General features: G+C 36.5%; 1 protein-coding gene across 3 annotated transcripts in view; it reads right to left on the bottom strand.

Moving 5' to 3' along the window:
- Window positions 1–12,474, bottom strand: part of rapgef4a (Rap guanine nucleotide exchange factor 4a) — a 38,246-nt gene extending 25,772 nt beyond the window's left edge. For 2 of the 3 annotated variants that reach the window (XM_060876533.1, XM_060876534.1), the window contains exons 1-4: window positions 12,367–12,474; window positions 6,701–6,843; window positions 6,417–6,505; window positions 5,353–5,499 (exon numbers count right to left, since the gene is read on the bottom strand). In XM_060876533.1, coding sequence (XP_060732516.1) covers window positions 5,353–5,499; window positions 6,417–6,505; window positions 6,701–6,843; window positions 12,367–12,449 — 462 coding nt within the window. In that variant the 5' untranslated portion in view covers window positions 12,450–12,474. Of the gene's footprint in view, window positions 1–3,776; window positions 3,798–5,352; window positions 5,500–6,416; window positions 6,506–6,700; window positions 6,844–12,366 lie in introns of those variants that run through there. The other variant, XM_060876538.1, reaches the window with a different exon arrangement.
- Window positions 12,475–13,704: the final 1,230 nt, after the last annotated feature.

Here is a 13,704-nt window from a genome sequence, read left to right as displayed (position 1 = left end):
TCTATTCAGAAGGAGGGGGTCTTCAACTATTTCAGATAAAGACTATTGATGTCATCTAATTTTAGATTTAAAAGGGCTAAACTGGTTCCAAACTGGTTTCAGCTATCATATAATTGAGCTATATTTTAGTCATAAAACTGGTTCATGTCAGCAAATCTGCAATAATGCTTTCGGAGGATTTTCATCCAAGATAGGCATTCCCAGACAAAACGTCCCAAACTTTGGCCTCTCTCTAGCACAATGGAAGTTCTGAAGATGTATGCATGCAGACCTGGGTCTAAGAACACTTGATCAACACTGATGTCGTCGTATGTGTTGTTTAATTAATTGAGTAACGCTAAGAGAAGGAAATGTAAAATGAATCTTCCATCACAAGGTGAGAGTGTGGAGATCTTTTAAATCATCACCAAGAAGGGGTGATGTCTTACACCGCTAATGGGTTTAAACCACACATTACATTCATGTGTGGCTAAAAATGCTGATGATCATAAAAACCATGTTCCCGGTTAGCAAACAAAGTCTAGTCTTAAAAGTGAACGTAATAGCAGTCATGTGTAATCCAGCACAAGGTCTGCCCTTGAACACAAATACAGAAAAAGCCTGAGATGGTTTTTTTTTTTACATGCTAGCCCTCATGGCTGCATTGGAGCAGAAAGTGAGGTGGACTGCACATAGTAAGTACACTGTCCATTTGCTCACATTAAAGCCTCACTTTGCTTCTATAAAGGTTTTATGGCTGACAGAGCCATGCAGCTTCAAAAGGAAGAGCTTGCATTCAAAGACAACACGATAGCCAATCAGAAGCCGCCAGCTTTGAAATAGAAATTAGTTATTTGACATACAAACAGGTGCTGCTGGGTTTTTTTTTTGTCAGGGCCTCATGAATGTTTGTGTAGCTCTTTAAATAAATGAGAAAGTGTGTGTGTCCTCTGCATGATCAGTAGAGTATTTCCATTTATAAATTTGCATTGATCATAGCAGGAACATTCTGCCTGGAGCTTCTGTCAGAATTACACTCATTATATAACTGTTAGGATGAATGCTTGTACAGATACTTTTGTGTACGTGAGTGTATGATAGCATCACTACGCTCCAATTGCTTTCCAAAACAGGTTATCAGACATGACACAATTTCAAAATGCATATATAAACCCCATAGACTTAGATAATGTTCCAGTTGATAGATGAAGGAAAAAACACTGTGAAATAAAAGTGCTGACTGCATACAAGATGAATAACAAAAAAAACAAAAACAAAAAAAAACAAACCCAATGCATAAGGAAATCTTTATGAATGGCTTTTATATTAGGATTTGAGGGACGAACACATTTTGTGCTTCGCTTTTTCAAGTATAATTAACATTCATTACAAAGAACTCCACTGAATTGTATCTTGATATACATTTAACGTATTTAAAGACTAGAGAAAAACAAATGAAGTACCTTAAGGTTAAGAAATACGTCTTTAAAATGAAACACAACGCTTCTATTAAAGCATTATTAATATAGGGTTTTATGAACATGATTAGCTATATTTAAATTTTTCTAATTTACACTTTTCTTTGAAAAAGCGTGTCCGATTAAATCGTAATGGGAAATGTATTACATGAATGAATTTCCTTTTTCATATCAACACATAAAGCACTGAAAAAAACAATTTACACCACCCATTCAAACTTAATGCAAAATGAATTTAAATGTGAACTTCTCCAAAATAATGCTGTCCTTTATAACAATATGTATGCTACTTTGTTACGTGTGCCTTTATACTGAACTTATTCTTAACCATTTTATATAAACATATTGATTTCAAATTATGTGATTGTGTGCTAAAAAGTTTTTAAATGGATCATTTCTTGTTTCTTTGTTTCTTGTTTCTTTGGAAGCAGGATGATGGATGATGTGGGAAGCTCAGAGCAACAAACTGTTCACTCTCACATTGCCAAGCACTGGCTGAGATCTTAATTTACAGTACATTGTCCTTCTGTTCGTATAAGACAGCAGTGTCTCTAGTGCTGATGTGTCCATAGAAGAGGAGATAATGAAGGCAAGGTAGCAGTGTGTGTGTGTGTGTTGTTATAGGGATGTCTGCATGTACATATGGACTTGTGTGGGTGTTACAGGGATTGTGCTATGACTGTGTTGCCCAAGCCTACCGTCATTACGTCTACATATAAACACAAAGTGTCTCTCCCACTTCCTTATATTAGTCAGCTTTCCTTTTCCTTGACTAAAATAATCCAAAATAGCCAGACTTGCTAACACCCAAACATGTGTGGAACAGTGACTACATATATCTCTCACACACACGCACACACACACATATTCACACACATACACACACTAGCTAAAAATGAAGACACTAAAAAGAGAGTGTAAACAAAAGCTTGTTTCCTTGTTGTAGATTTGGCCAAATCTTCAAATAAATAACAGATCCAAACAATAGTCTTGGAACACCCTTTATTTGTGGGTTCTTGTAACAAGTACACTGTATGCACTTCCAGACAAAAGATTTTAGGCATCTGCATTGAATTGATAAATGGATAATTATTAAGAGTCAATTGAATTCAGTATTACAAAAAATACTTAAATTAAAAAAGTACTGTAATAATAATCTGGATATAATCTGAACTTATTAAAGTCCATACTCTTTATCACTCAAATTTGGCACTTCTAAAATAAACATATTCATGTTACAAAGATAATATTAAAAGTGTCTTTAAATCTTTAATCTGAAGGTTTAACAAACGTTATCTCACAAGTGTCTTAAAACACCCCCATTAGGACTAGCAAACAATTAATTGTGGTCTGATAGTAGATCAGTAATTATTTTTACATTTAACAAGCCAGACAGTGCTGGTCTAGTAACCTAGTAAGCCTGGGCAGCACATTCTGTAACAGGTTAGTGCTCAGGTCACTGCTTGTACACAAAAACATGCCAATCGGTGGATTTGCAATTTGAAATGACCTCTAGTTATTAGTGGAAACATATGTGCGTGGTCTTCTCTGACCTGGTTATAAGGTACTAATGGAGATCCATTAGCATAAAAACATTCTTCTTTTTACAATTTATAGAGAAACTTTGCTCATTTTTAAAAGAGTAAATCTGCAAAAGCAATCTAATTAAAAACAATCTAATTAAACACTAATCTGAGGCTTACTTGAAGAAAGACTGTAAAAGAACAATCAAGAGCACCAGTTAATAGTAGCCTCATAATTAGGCTCAGCCTCAGATGCTTCGCCCACGGACCGTCTGAAGAACTATCTGGCCACAATCAAGAAATTCTTGCCATCTCACTGGCTGTCAGCACCTCAGAGTGTACACACTTCCAGACAACGTATGTCAGGGAAACAATGAGCTTATTGGAGAAAAATATACTCACTGACTAGGAAAATGTTTGGGAGCTTCACAGCTGCCCATCTTTAAAGGTTAAAAATGACACCACAATTCCCAACCTCCGTTAAGCTGATGATTGTGTTCAGTAATTTGCAATGTCAGATAAATAAACCCTTCTTGAGAAAACAGATCATAGACAGCTACAGTACCATATCCACTACGTACCATATTCTGTAAGTAGACCACTGTTATTTTTTAGATTACAGTGTAGGATGCTTTAAGCACACCAGAATCATCGTTTCAAATGTCACTAAATCCAACTGTCCCTTCATAATTCATTCAGTTTGTTGTCCATCTTCACTAACACACCACTTAGCCCTTATATGCAAGCATTGATATTACACACAGTATAAATCTGAAATGTCTGTGCTTCAACTCACCTATTACAGGAGCCTGAGTGCTGCTAGTACTGCCTCGTTGTTCATAGCATTAAAAAACAAAGATCCGTAACAACTGACCCACAACACCTAAAGAGTGGCACAGTCTCCACAGAGAGAGAGCTTCCTGTCCCAGAGGAAGCAGTGTGATGGACTCATTCTCTCAACTCTCAGTCACAACACTTCTCTCCAGGCCCTTATTCAGCCCTGGGCCTGGCCTAAAAAGCTTTAGGAAGTGTTCCCTAAGGCACTGTTTTCTTCACATTATTGTGTTACGTCAAGTTAGTAGGGGAGTAAGGTACACTGCCAGCTAAATGTTGGAAGAGATTTTCAGTGTAAGATTTGATTACCCGAACATACTTTTAAGCCTTGGGAAAGATTTCTAAAGGAAAGCTGCAGAAGTGCATGCGATTAAACAGCTTATGCATTTTCTGGTTTTAATTAAGTCACTCTAGAAGAAATTTAATCACATTATTAGTGAGCAAAACTCACTGTCAGTGCTGTCAATACGCTACAATACACAACAGTCTCTCTAAAAACTGTCTGAAAAATGGAATGTTCATATAAGAAAGTGTGTGCAAGTATATGTTAAGAAAGTTTTTGTTATAATTTATTCTTTTTTGCTAACGTTTTTATGCATTGTTGTTGTTGTTGTTGTTGTTGTTGTTTTAACGCTGTCACTTTTCTATCTTTTTATATTTGGAGTTAGAACTTAAGCTACATGAAGTAACACTTTTCTAATCAATGATTCTTACCCAAAGAGTACAGTAGTAAACTTAACATTACTGTTAAGTACAGGAAATATTTATTTATTAACAGCTCATGAGCACTGGGGACTCCATCATTCTAATATTTTCTGGAGGTTTCAATGCTTTTTATTGTATAAATGTTTCTATGTGATATTGTGTGTTGGGTTTTTGGAAAGCAGCTGGTAGTGTTTCAATTATGTATAGCCCTATCAATGATGTTTGTTTTGTTTGTGTGTATCGCTTAAGCAAAGTGTGTGAGAATACATGACAGTGTATTGGCTGTTTTCCATTTTCTCAAATGCAAACAGACCCTGTTGTGTTTGTTTCAATGTCCATTAGCACTAAAAGATGCCATAAGAATAAAGAACAGTCTGCATATTGTAACTCATGAAGGATATGACCAAGTGTTTCTTTTACAAAACACTCCCCTCTGCTGGTTAGTGGTACAACAGACAAATCAATGCACAGAAAAACCTCCCAGCAATTATGCCTAAACTGCAGCCAGTGTCTGCACATACAAACTTTCTATTCATCACAGCTGACATTACTTACAGATTTAAATTAGATTCATTTAAGATTAGTAATTATAAAAATCCAATAATTAGTATAGTAAGTAAAGTATATTAGCTTCGATAATTGTGGGTTGTGATTTCCATACCAGAAAGGAAAAAAAATTATTTCGACCCCCATCTACGCTGCAGGGAGAACCCTGGGGGGCCCCAAACTCCACTTTAAGAACCAATGATGTCATTACACATATGAACGACCTGCATGACAATATATTAGTATGGATCTCCTACATGGCAGTGTAACTCAGTGAGAACTCTTACCTCCCACAGGCTTCTGAACTCCCTCTGCTCGATGCGCAGCAGCTCACTGAACTCTCGAGTTACAATCGTGGCGTGACGCGGTGTATTGTCCAAAACGGACTCCCCGAATGCTGTGCCGATGCCCAGTGTGCAAATGGTAACTGCATCCTTAAAGGGATGTAGAGCAGGAAGGAACACAGTCTGCATGAGTAAACACTTAAAGGCCATCGGAAAAAAAAAGGATTGGCTCCAGCCTCTGTTCCAGGCAGAGGGTAATCGCTTAAATCACTCTACCGTCCTACATTAAGGTTAAAAAGGTTAACGTTCGGCTCAATCAGCAATGAGTCTGGGTGGGGTAGGGTGGGGTGTGGGGGGCAGAGAGAGAGAGAGAAAGAGAGAGAGACAGAGAGACAGAGAGAGAAACAGAATGACAGGGAGAGAGCGAGACAGACATAGACTGGAATGAGTGGAAGTCTTGCTTGGCAAAAACATGAAGGCGTTAATTATTTATGGTTAGAAGCATTAATACAAAAATATGCATTTTCTCTGAGGAATAGAGCTGTATCTAATTGTGTGATTGTGTTTACTGTAAAGCTCATGTGGGTTAAAGTGCAATCATTTTCAAAATTAACATTTTTATACACGAGACAATGCAGCTTGCAGGGCCATAGTGCAAATATGTGGAATTAGAGGCATTCTTGTTTCATAGTGTTCCAGAGTCACTAAGAATATTTTACAATCTATGTCCATATACACTAGTCAACCAACACCAGGGACCATTTATAATGTCTAACATATAACAGGAAGGGAGAAAATCACTTGTTTGGTTTTTTTTTGGTCTGTAGGTGTAATCATACTTTTCTGAAATAATGTTAAATCATCATCATCATCATCATCATCATCATCAGAACATACTGAAGTGGCTTTTTTCTTTCAAATAAAGACAAGTAAATAGTATTTTTAAGCATATATATTTTAGAGTGAGAAACTCTTCTAAGGTAGGAAAAAAGTTCAAGCATGACATGTAAAAGATGTCTAAGAGGAACTAATACACATTCCAGAGCAGAAAATGTGTAACGCTTTACCTGATGGTTGGCAGTTTCGGAGACTTTAACATCGAGCGACCCGGAGAGGACAGCGTACCAACTAGTGCCGATATCACCCTGTCGGTACACTACAGCACAGAACGCAAAGTGAATAGACAAGAGACTTAAGAGTCATGATAGTCAAGACAAGTGTCTTCTTGTTTCTTTTCTCTTGCTTGTAACTTGTAGTCACAATATGAATAGAAGCATTTTGTTACTGCATGGTTGCATCTGCTTATGTTTGCATATATGTTTGCTGTGACCGAATGTATGGTATGACTTACATGTGATGCCTTTTTCCAAACACTCATAGTAGCCACATAGACAGATCTGCTGTAACATGGTTGGGTGGAACTTCTCAAAAGCTTTCACGCGCTTCAGACGTGCCATAATAATGTCCACATCTTCCCCAGAACGCTCCTCTGGTCTACACAAGAAAATCATTGTTATTATTGCATTAGCACATCAACCTGAATTTGAGCACAAGAATGATTACATTTCTTTTATACCAGAAAAACAAATGACTGAATCTGTGAGCACTGAAATAAACATATATATTTATATGTTTTCATATCAATCAGGTTCAAGGAGGTTCTTTCAAAATAACTAATTACAGGTGTGCTGTGCTTTTTTTTTCTCAAAAAAATTCTCCTTGTTTTTTCAGTTGCCCTGCAGTCTTTGCACTTTATGTGGCTACAGTAGGTTAACTCACTTTTTAGCCTTTAGTTCTGTGGTGTTTTTTGTTGCTGTGTCTTTATATAGCACCAGGGTCCTAGAGGAATGTTGTTTCATTTCACTATGTACTGTGTCAGCCGTCAGCTGTATATGTCCACAATGACAAAGATTCTTGACTTCTTGACTGAACGTGACTTGGCCAGCTCATTCCCATTCACCAGCATCTTTTAGTACTATTGCTCATGCTGCACCACAGGACAGCGAAACACACTTAAAAAAACGTGGCACACCTTCTTCCACATACATGAGCTCACAGATGCCCACAATGGCCCAGCATCTTTCTTATTGTCAGAGGAGAAAAGGTAATGCCATCCATCCCACCCGGAAATCAGGGATAATGGCTCCCTTGGCCCCCAGCTATAAATTCAACAGTGTTTAAAAGTGTTGTTTAGAATTCAGTGTCTTTTAATATACAAATCTTTGTGTGTCTTTTTTGCTTCCATAATTATAAATAAGAAAACACAAATAAAGTATATTTGCCTTATGATCAGCAATTTTGTGCTTTGATCATTATTATTCTGAAAAATCAGTTTTTATGAATAGTTATGAGAACAGTAATAAAAAGTAAAACTTCAATAATACATGTCCAATTCTGTTTGTCATATTTATGACACTGCGGGTGGAAGATGTGATTATAAACACTTGATTATGATCTGACTATTCACTAAAGCTATGGAAATCAATTCAGACATCTGTTTTAGTTTCTCTGTGAAACAACAGTATGAATTTGTATATAGTAAATATATATATGTATATATATATATATATATATATATGTATATATATATATATATATATATATATATATATATATATATATATATATATATATATATATATATATATACATATATATATATATTTACTATATACAAATTCATATATATATATATATATATATATATATATATATATATATATATATATATATATATATATATATATATATATATATATTAGTATTTTATTATCATGGAGGCTGTACAATATGGAGCATAAGGCAGTGCTCCCTTTTAGAGCTAAATCAGAGAATACTGTGTGTGTGTGTGTGTGTGTGTGTGTGTGTGTGTGTGTGTGTGTGTGTGTGTATGCAAGACTTTAAGCTCAATGAGTTGATTGTGTTGGACAGTTTCCCTGTAGGTTTGGGCCTGAATAGTAAAAGCTCTGAGGAAACCGTGGTCAGTAATGTCTAGCCATGCAATCATAACTTCTGAAATCCTAAACACAAGCAAAAGATGCATGTATCTCACCATGCAAAACAAAGAATATCATTTATTTGATTTTTGTTTCCACTTTTAAATTCATATAAACCTTCTACCCCTTAAAACCTCAGCTTATTTTTCGGTTCTTCATCTGGAAGCATGTCTTGCAGTAACTAACATAAAAGACACCAGAATATAACCTCATTTTAAACTCATGATTCAGATAAAGACAGGTTTACCAGCCACACAGATGGACATAGCTTTGCTTCAATGCTTCCTTCATGCAGAATGAACAAACAAAACTGAACACATGTGCACACAAATGAAGTGTAATGTAATTATCATAGATCTTTAAATCTAATGTGCTGATATAAATTTGGTGCCTGATCTTCACAAGAAAAATAATACAGACCCTCTGTATAAATCAAGTAAACTATATTCAAAACAATATTCAGGGGAGGTTGAAATTTCTCAAAATTACCCTAGATTTTCTGCAGACTTGGGTCAAGACACGTCATTTGACGTCATCACACCACACATTCAGCTGAAGCCCTCTTCAATCCAGGTGTGTCAAACATGAGTACAGCTGTTATAGAAAGTAATTACGTATGTCTTCACTGGTAATAGTTTTAAGAAGTATCCTGTGCTTGTGATTTTCCCCATTGACCCATTACAACATCACAAATTCTGACAAATCCACAGCTAAATCAAGCATTTTTGACTGTTACACTTACTTACACAACACATACTGTACAGAGGCTAAACTACAGGGCTTTTCAACCATGTGATTGTATCAGTCTGGCACTTGTACTAAATCAACTGCTAGAAATACTATTCAGGTTAGAGATAGTCGAGTAGTCATAGTAGTAAAGTGCTGCTCTTAACCGCTGCCAAGCTCGCCTATATAGCAAGCAGAGTCTTGGTCAAGAGCAAGATTTAGGTGATCAATACCTAGTTGTGCACTTTCTCTCAGCATTACATTAACAGTATCTTAAAATTTCCACTAAACAGTTTAAAAAAAACAAACAGTGGGCAAATGTCAGCAATCTTGACAATGTATAAACCTTGTGCTCCTTGAGGAGCTTACAGGTGAATTACACCTGAACAAACTTTCATCCTTTCATCTGTGTACGCAGTTGTGTTTGTTAAAGCGGAACTAAAGTCCCATTTACTATGCAAACACATCTGGCACAGTGCAGCACATCACCATGAACACTGCATTGTAACCCTGAGTCCAGAACAGCTTTCAGTCAGGTAACATGCATATAATATTAATTTACTCTTTGGGAAAAATTCAACTCTTTTATCCTCTTTTTTACCTTCTATCCTGGCCTTCAGCCATAGAAGAACAATTTTTGCTTTAAATCAAGCTTTGTAAATATCATCGCAATTAATTAATTAATCGGAGACTGGAAAGTTACACACTGTAATTTATAATGTAAATGATCACAGATGCAGATAATACTTGAGGAACTACAGTGCAACCCTTAGATAAATGACAGTGAATATTTTGTCTTTCATTTCAAATAAGTTCAAATTGAAATAGACTAAAACTCTGAGTTTAATATGCAGCACTCTCAGTGCTTTTTCTACACAGTCCTTCATTCTAAGAAAAGGAAAATCACTGCACAACTGTGAGAGAACTAAAAAGAGAACTAACAAAAGCTGTGGAGTTTATTCAAGCTGCGACATTTGCACCTGAAGTCTGTTGTCAGTGACTCTGGAAAAAGAGAACCAAAGAACTGAAAGGCACAATATTGTATGGAGAAAAACTCAATAAAAATTCTTAAGAACTGTTCAGTGCATTGTGAAGAAACAAACCATAGATTTATACGGTACACAGTAGAAAAACTAATCATGGGAAAAATTGTTTAAGAACAGTGAACAGAATCTTAAATTATACTATTATAGTTTAAGAGGGTTAAAAGGGCAACTATGTAAATAACCAAAATTTGGTTGTAAATCTTTTTGTATTCTTAGACAAAAAATACTAAATATAAAAAAATCGTTAGAAAAAAAGTTTGAGAATTAGAATTAGCCAGAAATTAATGTCTCACTAAGATTTTCAGGGATCTTGTGCACAGTGTTACTTTTTTTAGAACTTGATTATATATCATGATAATGATTTTCTAAAAAATAGTATAATCATTTCATATATTGCAAAAAAAAAAATAACTGATCGAAAGCAACTGATATAAAGATTTTGTTCTCAGTCAATTTATCGTAAATGTTTACATTTTTACAGATTTTTTTTCCTCTCCAGTGGTAAATATGTTGAATATTTTTTATTTTATATGCAGCACTGCTGAATTGCTAGCAGTACGATGATACATACCCAGTGTCACAGTAATGCCTTCTATGACATTATATTTTGTCATATTGAAACTAAAACATTACTTCTTATTAAACGTTACTTGCTGGTGTATTCTGTTTTGCTAGAAAGCAAGTAAACATCAATTTTGGGCAAAAAAATTGCCTAAGCTCAAAATGGCATGCTTTTACAAACAATAAACCACTGGACAGATAATTAGCAAAGAAATAGATAAAGTAACTTAGTATGGGTTTTCCCCTTTGATTTCTTTATGTGTTTAAATCTTGTGGGTTTTTAATATACTTTTTACAGTAAAGCAGCTCACCAGTACCAGCAGCTAAAAAGGCTCCCCACGCCATGGCACATCTTCGTCCGGGGACAAATGTGGTAGAAATGCATTGTTTACTGCATATTTCAGCAGACCTTCGACCACTATTGTATTTCTTATCAGATTTGCTCCTAGCTATCCCTCAAACAGTTCACTGCAGCAAGAGTAAATAAGCAAATGATGGCACATGAAGTCTCTCAAGTGCATTTGTTTGATTCTTGCTAATGAAATAATTTACTATTTGGGCTTGGTGCATTGTTTTTGCCCAGAAGTGCAGAAAAAAGAAAAAAAAAGAAAATAAATTAAAAAAAAAAACAATTTCTTCAACTAGAATTTCTGGCACCAAAAATGTCTAGCGTGTATGTGAAGATGGAGGGTTTTGGCACAGTGCCCAGTGATCTGAAGAAGGGACGAGAACATCTGAGGTGTGGCTCTGCTTTATTCTCAACATCCTCCTGTAAATCTGCGCATATTATTGACTTGCTCGCGGATTATGCGTCCATTAAAGCTGACCATGGACAAATCGGAGCTCATTAAGCTGCTCTCCGTGTGCCATACGCACATTAGGAAAGCTACAGTAGTCGTTAATAGTGTAATTACCAAAAAAAAAAGGGGGGGGGGGAGGCTGTGTCTCAGGAATATATAATACAACCAGGTTGAGATAAAGTTTGAGGGAGAGAAACAGCTCATATGGGGAAATAAATACGCATCCTCACCTTTATGAGGCACTATTAAAGATGAAAGCAGAAAGAAACGTGTGTGAATCCAGCAGATAAAGGACTATACCTTTCTGTACAGCTTGTACAGGGCAGTAACATGAATGAGTCTGCAGTATTACTGCCACTGCCTCAGGGTTATACACGTCCCTTTAATCCCCACTTCCTGCTTTCTTTTATTATTTTTTTATTTTTTCACTCTCAACAATACGCTAAATAGGGAAATGTAATAATAATAATAATAATAATAATAATACGTTAAGTATCTAGTAGCAGAAGATGAATAAGGTGAGCTAAACCATGACTCATAAGGTGTGAGCTACAGATAACAGACATGACTGACTGTGTGCTCAAAACCGACACATTGTTCTCAATCCGGCTTCCTCTGACACAGATATCTGTTAGTTCAAACACCACTGAGTAAAATATTCTATTGTTTTTATTCATAACGCACAGGCTAGCAGAGCAACGTTAGCTGTTCATTATGCCTCACACACATACATACATACACACACTCTCTCTCTCACACACACACACACACACACACACACACACACACAGACGGTCGACCTCAGTGACAAAGCGTGAAGCACATGGAAAAACCACCGTGATAAAAAAAACAACAACAACAAAAAATGACACTGCGAATGCAGCTTACCGCTTGTCGAGACAGGCTACCCATTCTGAAGATGCTGAGGAATGAGCAGAGGTGTGAGCTGCTACCATCTTTGGAGAGATCATGGAGAGAGAGAGAGGGAGAGAGAGAGAGAGAGAGAGAGAGAGAGAGACCGTGTACACACTCGGTTCACTCTGTAGGCATTGCTTCAGTTAGCTCCCAGTGCTGCACTGTCCTCTCTCACTCACATCTGGGCAGGAGAAATGCCCTATTAGTCACTCAGCTACCTTTTAGATACTCCCATAAACAGTTTCATCAGGTTCAGTTGTTTATAGACCATTAAATACTATGCACAATTTGGTCATATTCCTTCACCATGTAGATCATAAGACAAGGACCACAATATATATATAGTGTCATTTTCAGGGAGATGTGATTGATCATTTTCAGCCATTTGTAATGGAAATTTTGGTCATACACCTCGCATGTAACACCAGTCCATTGCAGGGCATCACACATGGTCACACAATCATTTATGCATAGGGTCAATTTTACTTTGCCAATTTGTCTACCGGCATATTCAAGGGAGGTACGAGGATCTCAGAGAACATGGAGGAATACTAGACATAAACTCACGGATAGATGATTGACATTATCCTTTAAAGTGGCATGTCAGCCACTTTAAAGGTTATTTGACAAGGATGCCATTGTCTAACAATCTAAGAATACTCAATGTTTAAAATCCTTATACCAGCATTGCACCATACTACTGTATGCAACCCTATGTCAATACAGCTGATGTTATTCTGCTGTCAGAATAATTTACCACCGAGACCGGTGGGATCTTTTTTACTAATGGATTGGGTAGGAGGTGGCACAGATGGGTTTCATGGGTTAGATGTATATATATGCTGACTCACACCTGCTAATTTCATGTGACTAATATTTCACTGTGGGATTAATACTGTATACAGTATATGCTGGGAACACAGTCACATCTCAGGCTTGATTATCCATAATATATTACACCCTGCATGGCATAAAGGGACCTGGGCAAAACTCTTCTATATCAGAAATGAAATATAAATGTTACATTGTGCTGTTTGAGGTGCTGTTTACTTTGGCGTTTTACAGTGTAGTCTATTACAGCAAAGAAATAAGGAGCTGAAGGAGGGAAGGAAGTTGTTGTAGTGTGCCTGATAAGGCATGGATGCTCTGATAAATAATCCAAGTAGTGGGAGGGGTGGTCTGCAATGGTGGTGGCTTTGCAGATGCAGCATATTAAATGTCCTGGAGGAAAACAAGAGTCACTGAGGCAGGACACTGTTGATTTTTTTCCAACACTGGGATGATGGTGGAGGTCTCAAAACATAACCCAAC

This window comes from Tachysurus vachellii, chromosome 8, assembly GCF_030014155.1.
Source record: "Tachysurus vachellii isolate PV-2020 chromosome 8, HZAU_Pvac_v1, whole genome shotgun sequence".
NCBI classification, from domain to species: domain Eukaryota; kingdom Metazoa; phylum Chordata; class Actinopteri; order Siluriformes; family Bagridae; genus Tachysurus; species Tachysurus vachellii.
The sequence above is the reverse complement of the archived record's forward strand: the minus strand, read 5'-3'. Positions and strand labels throughout refer to the sequence as shown.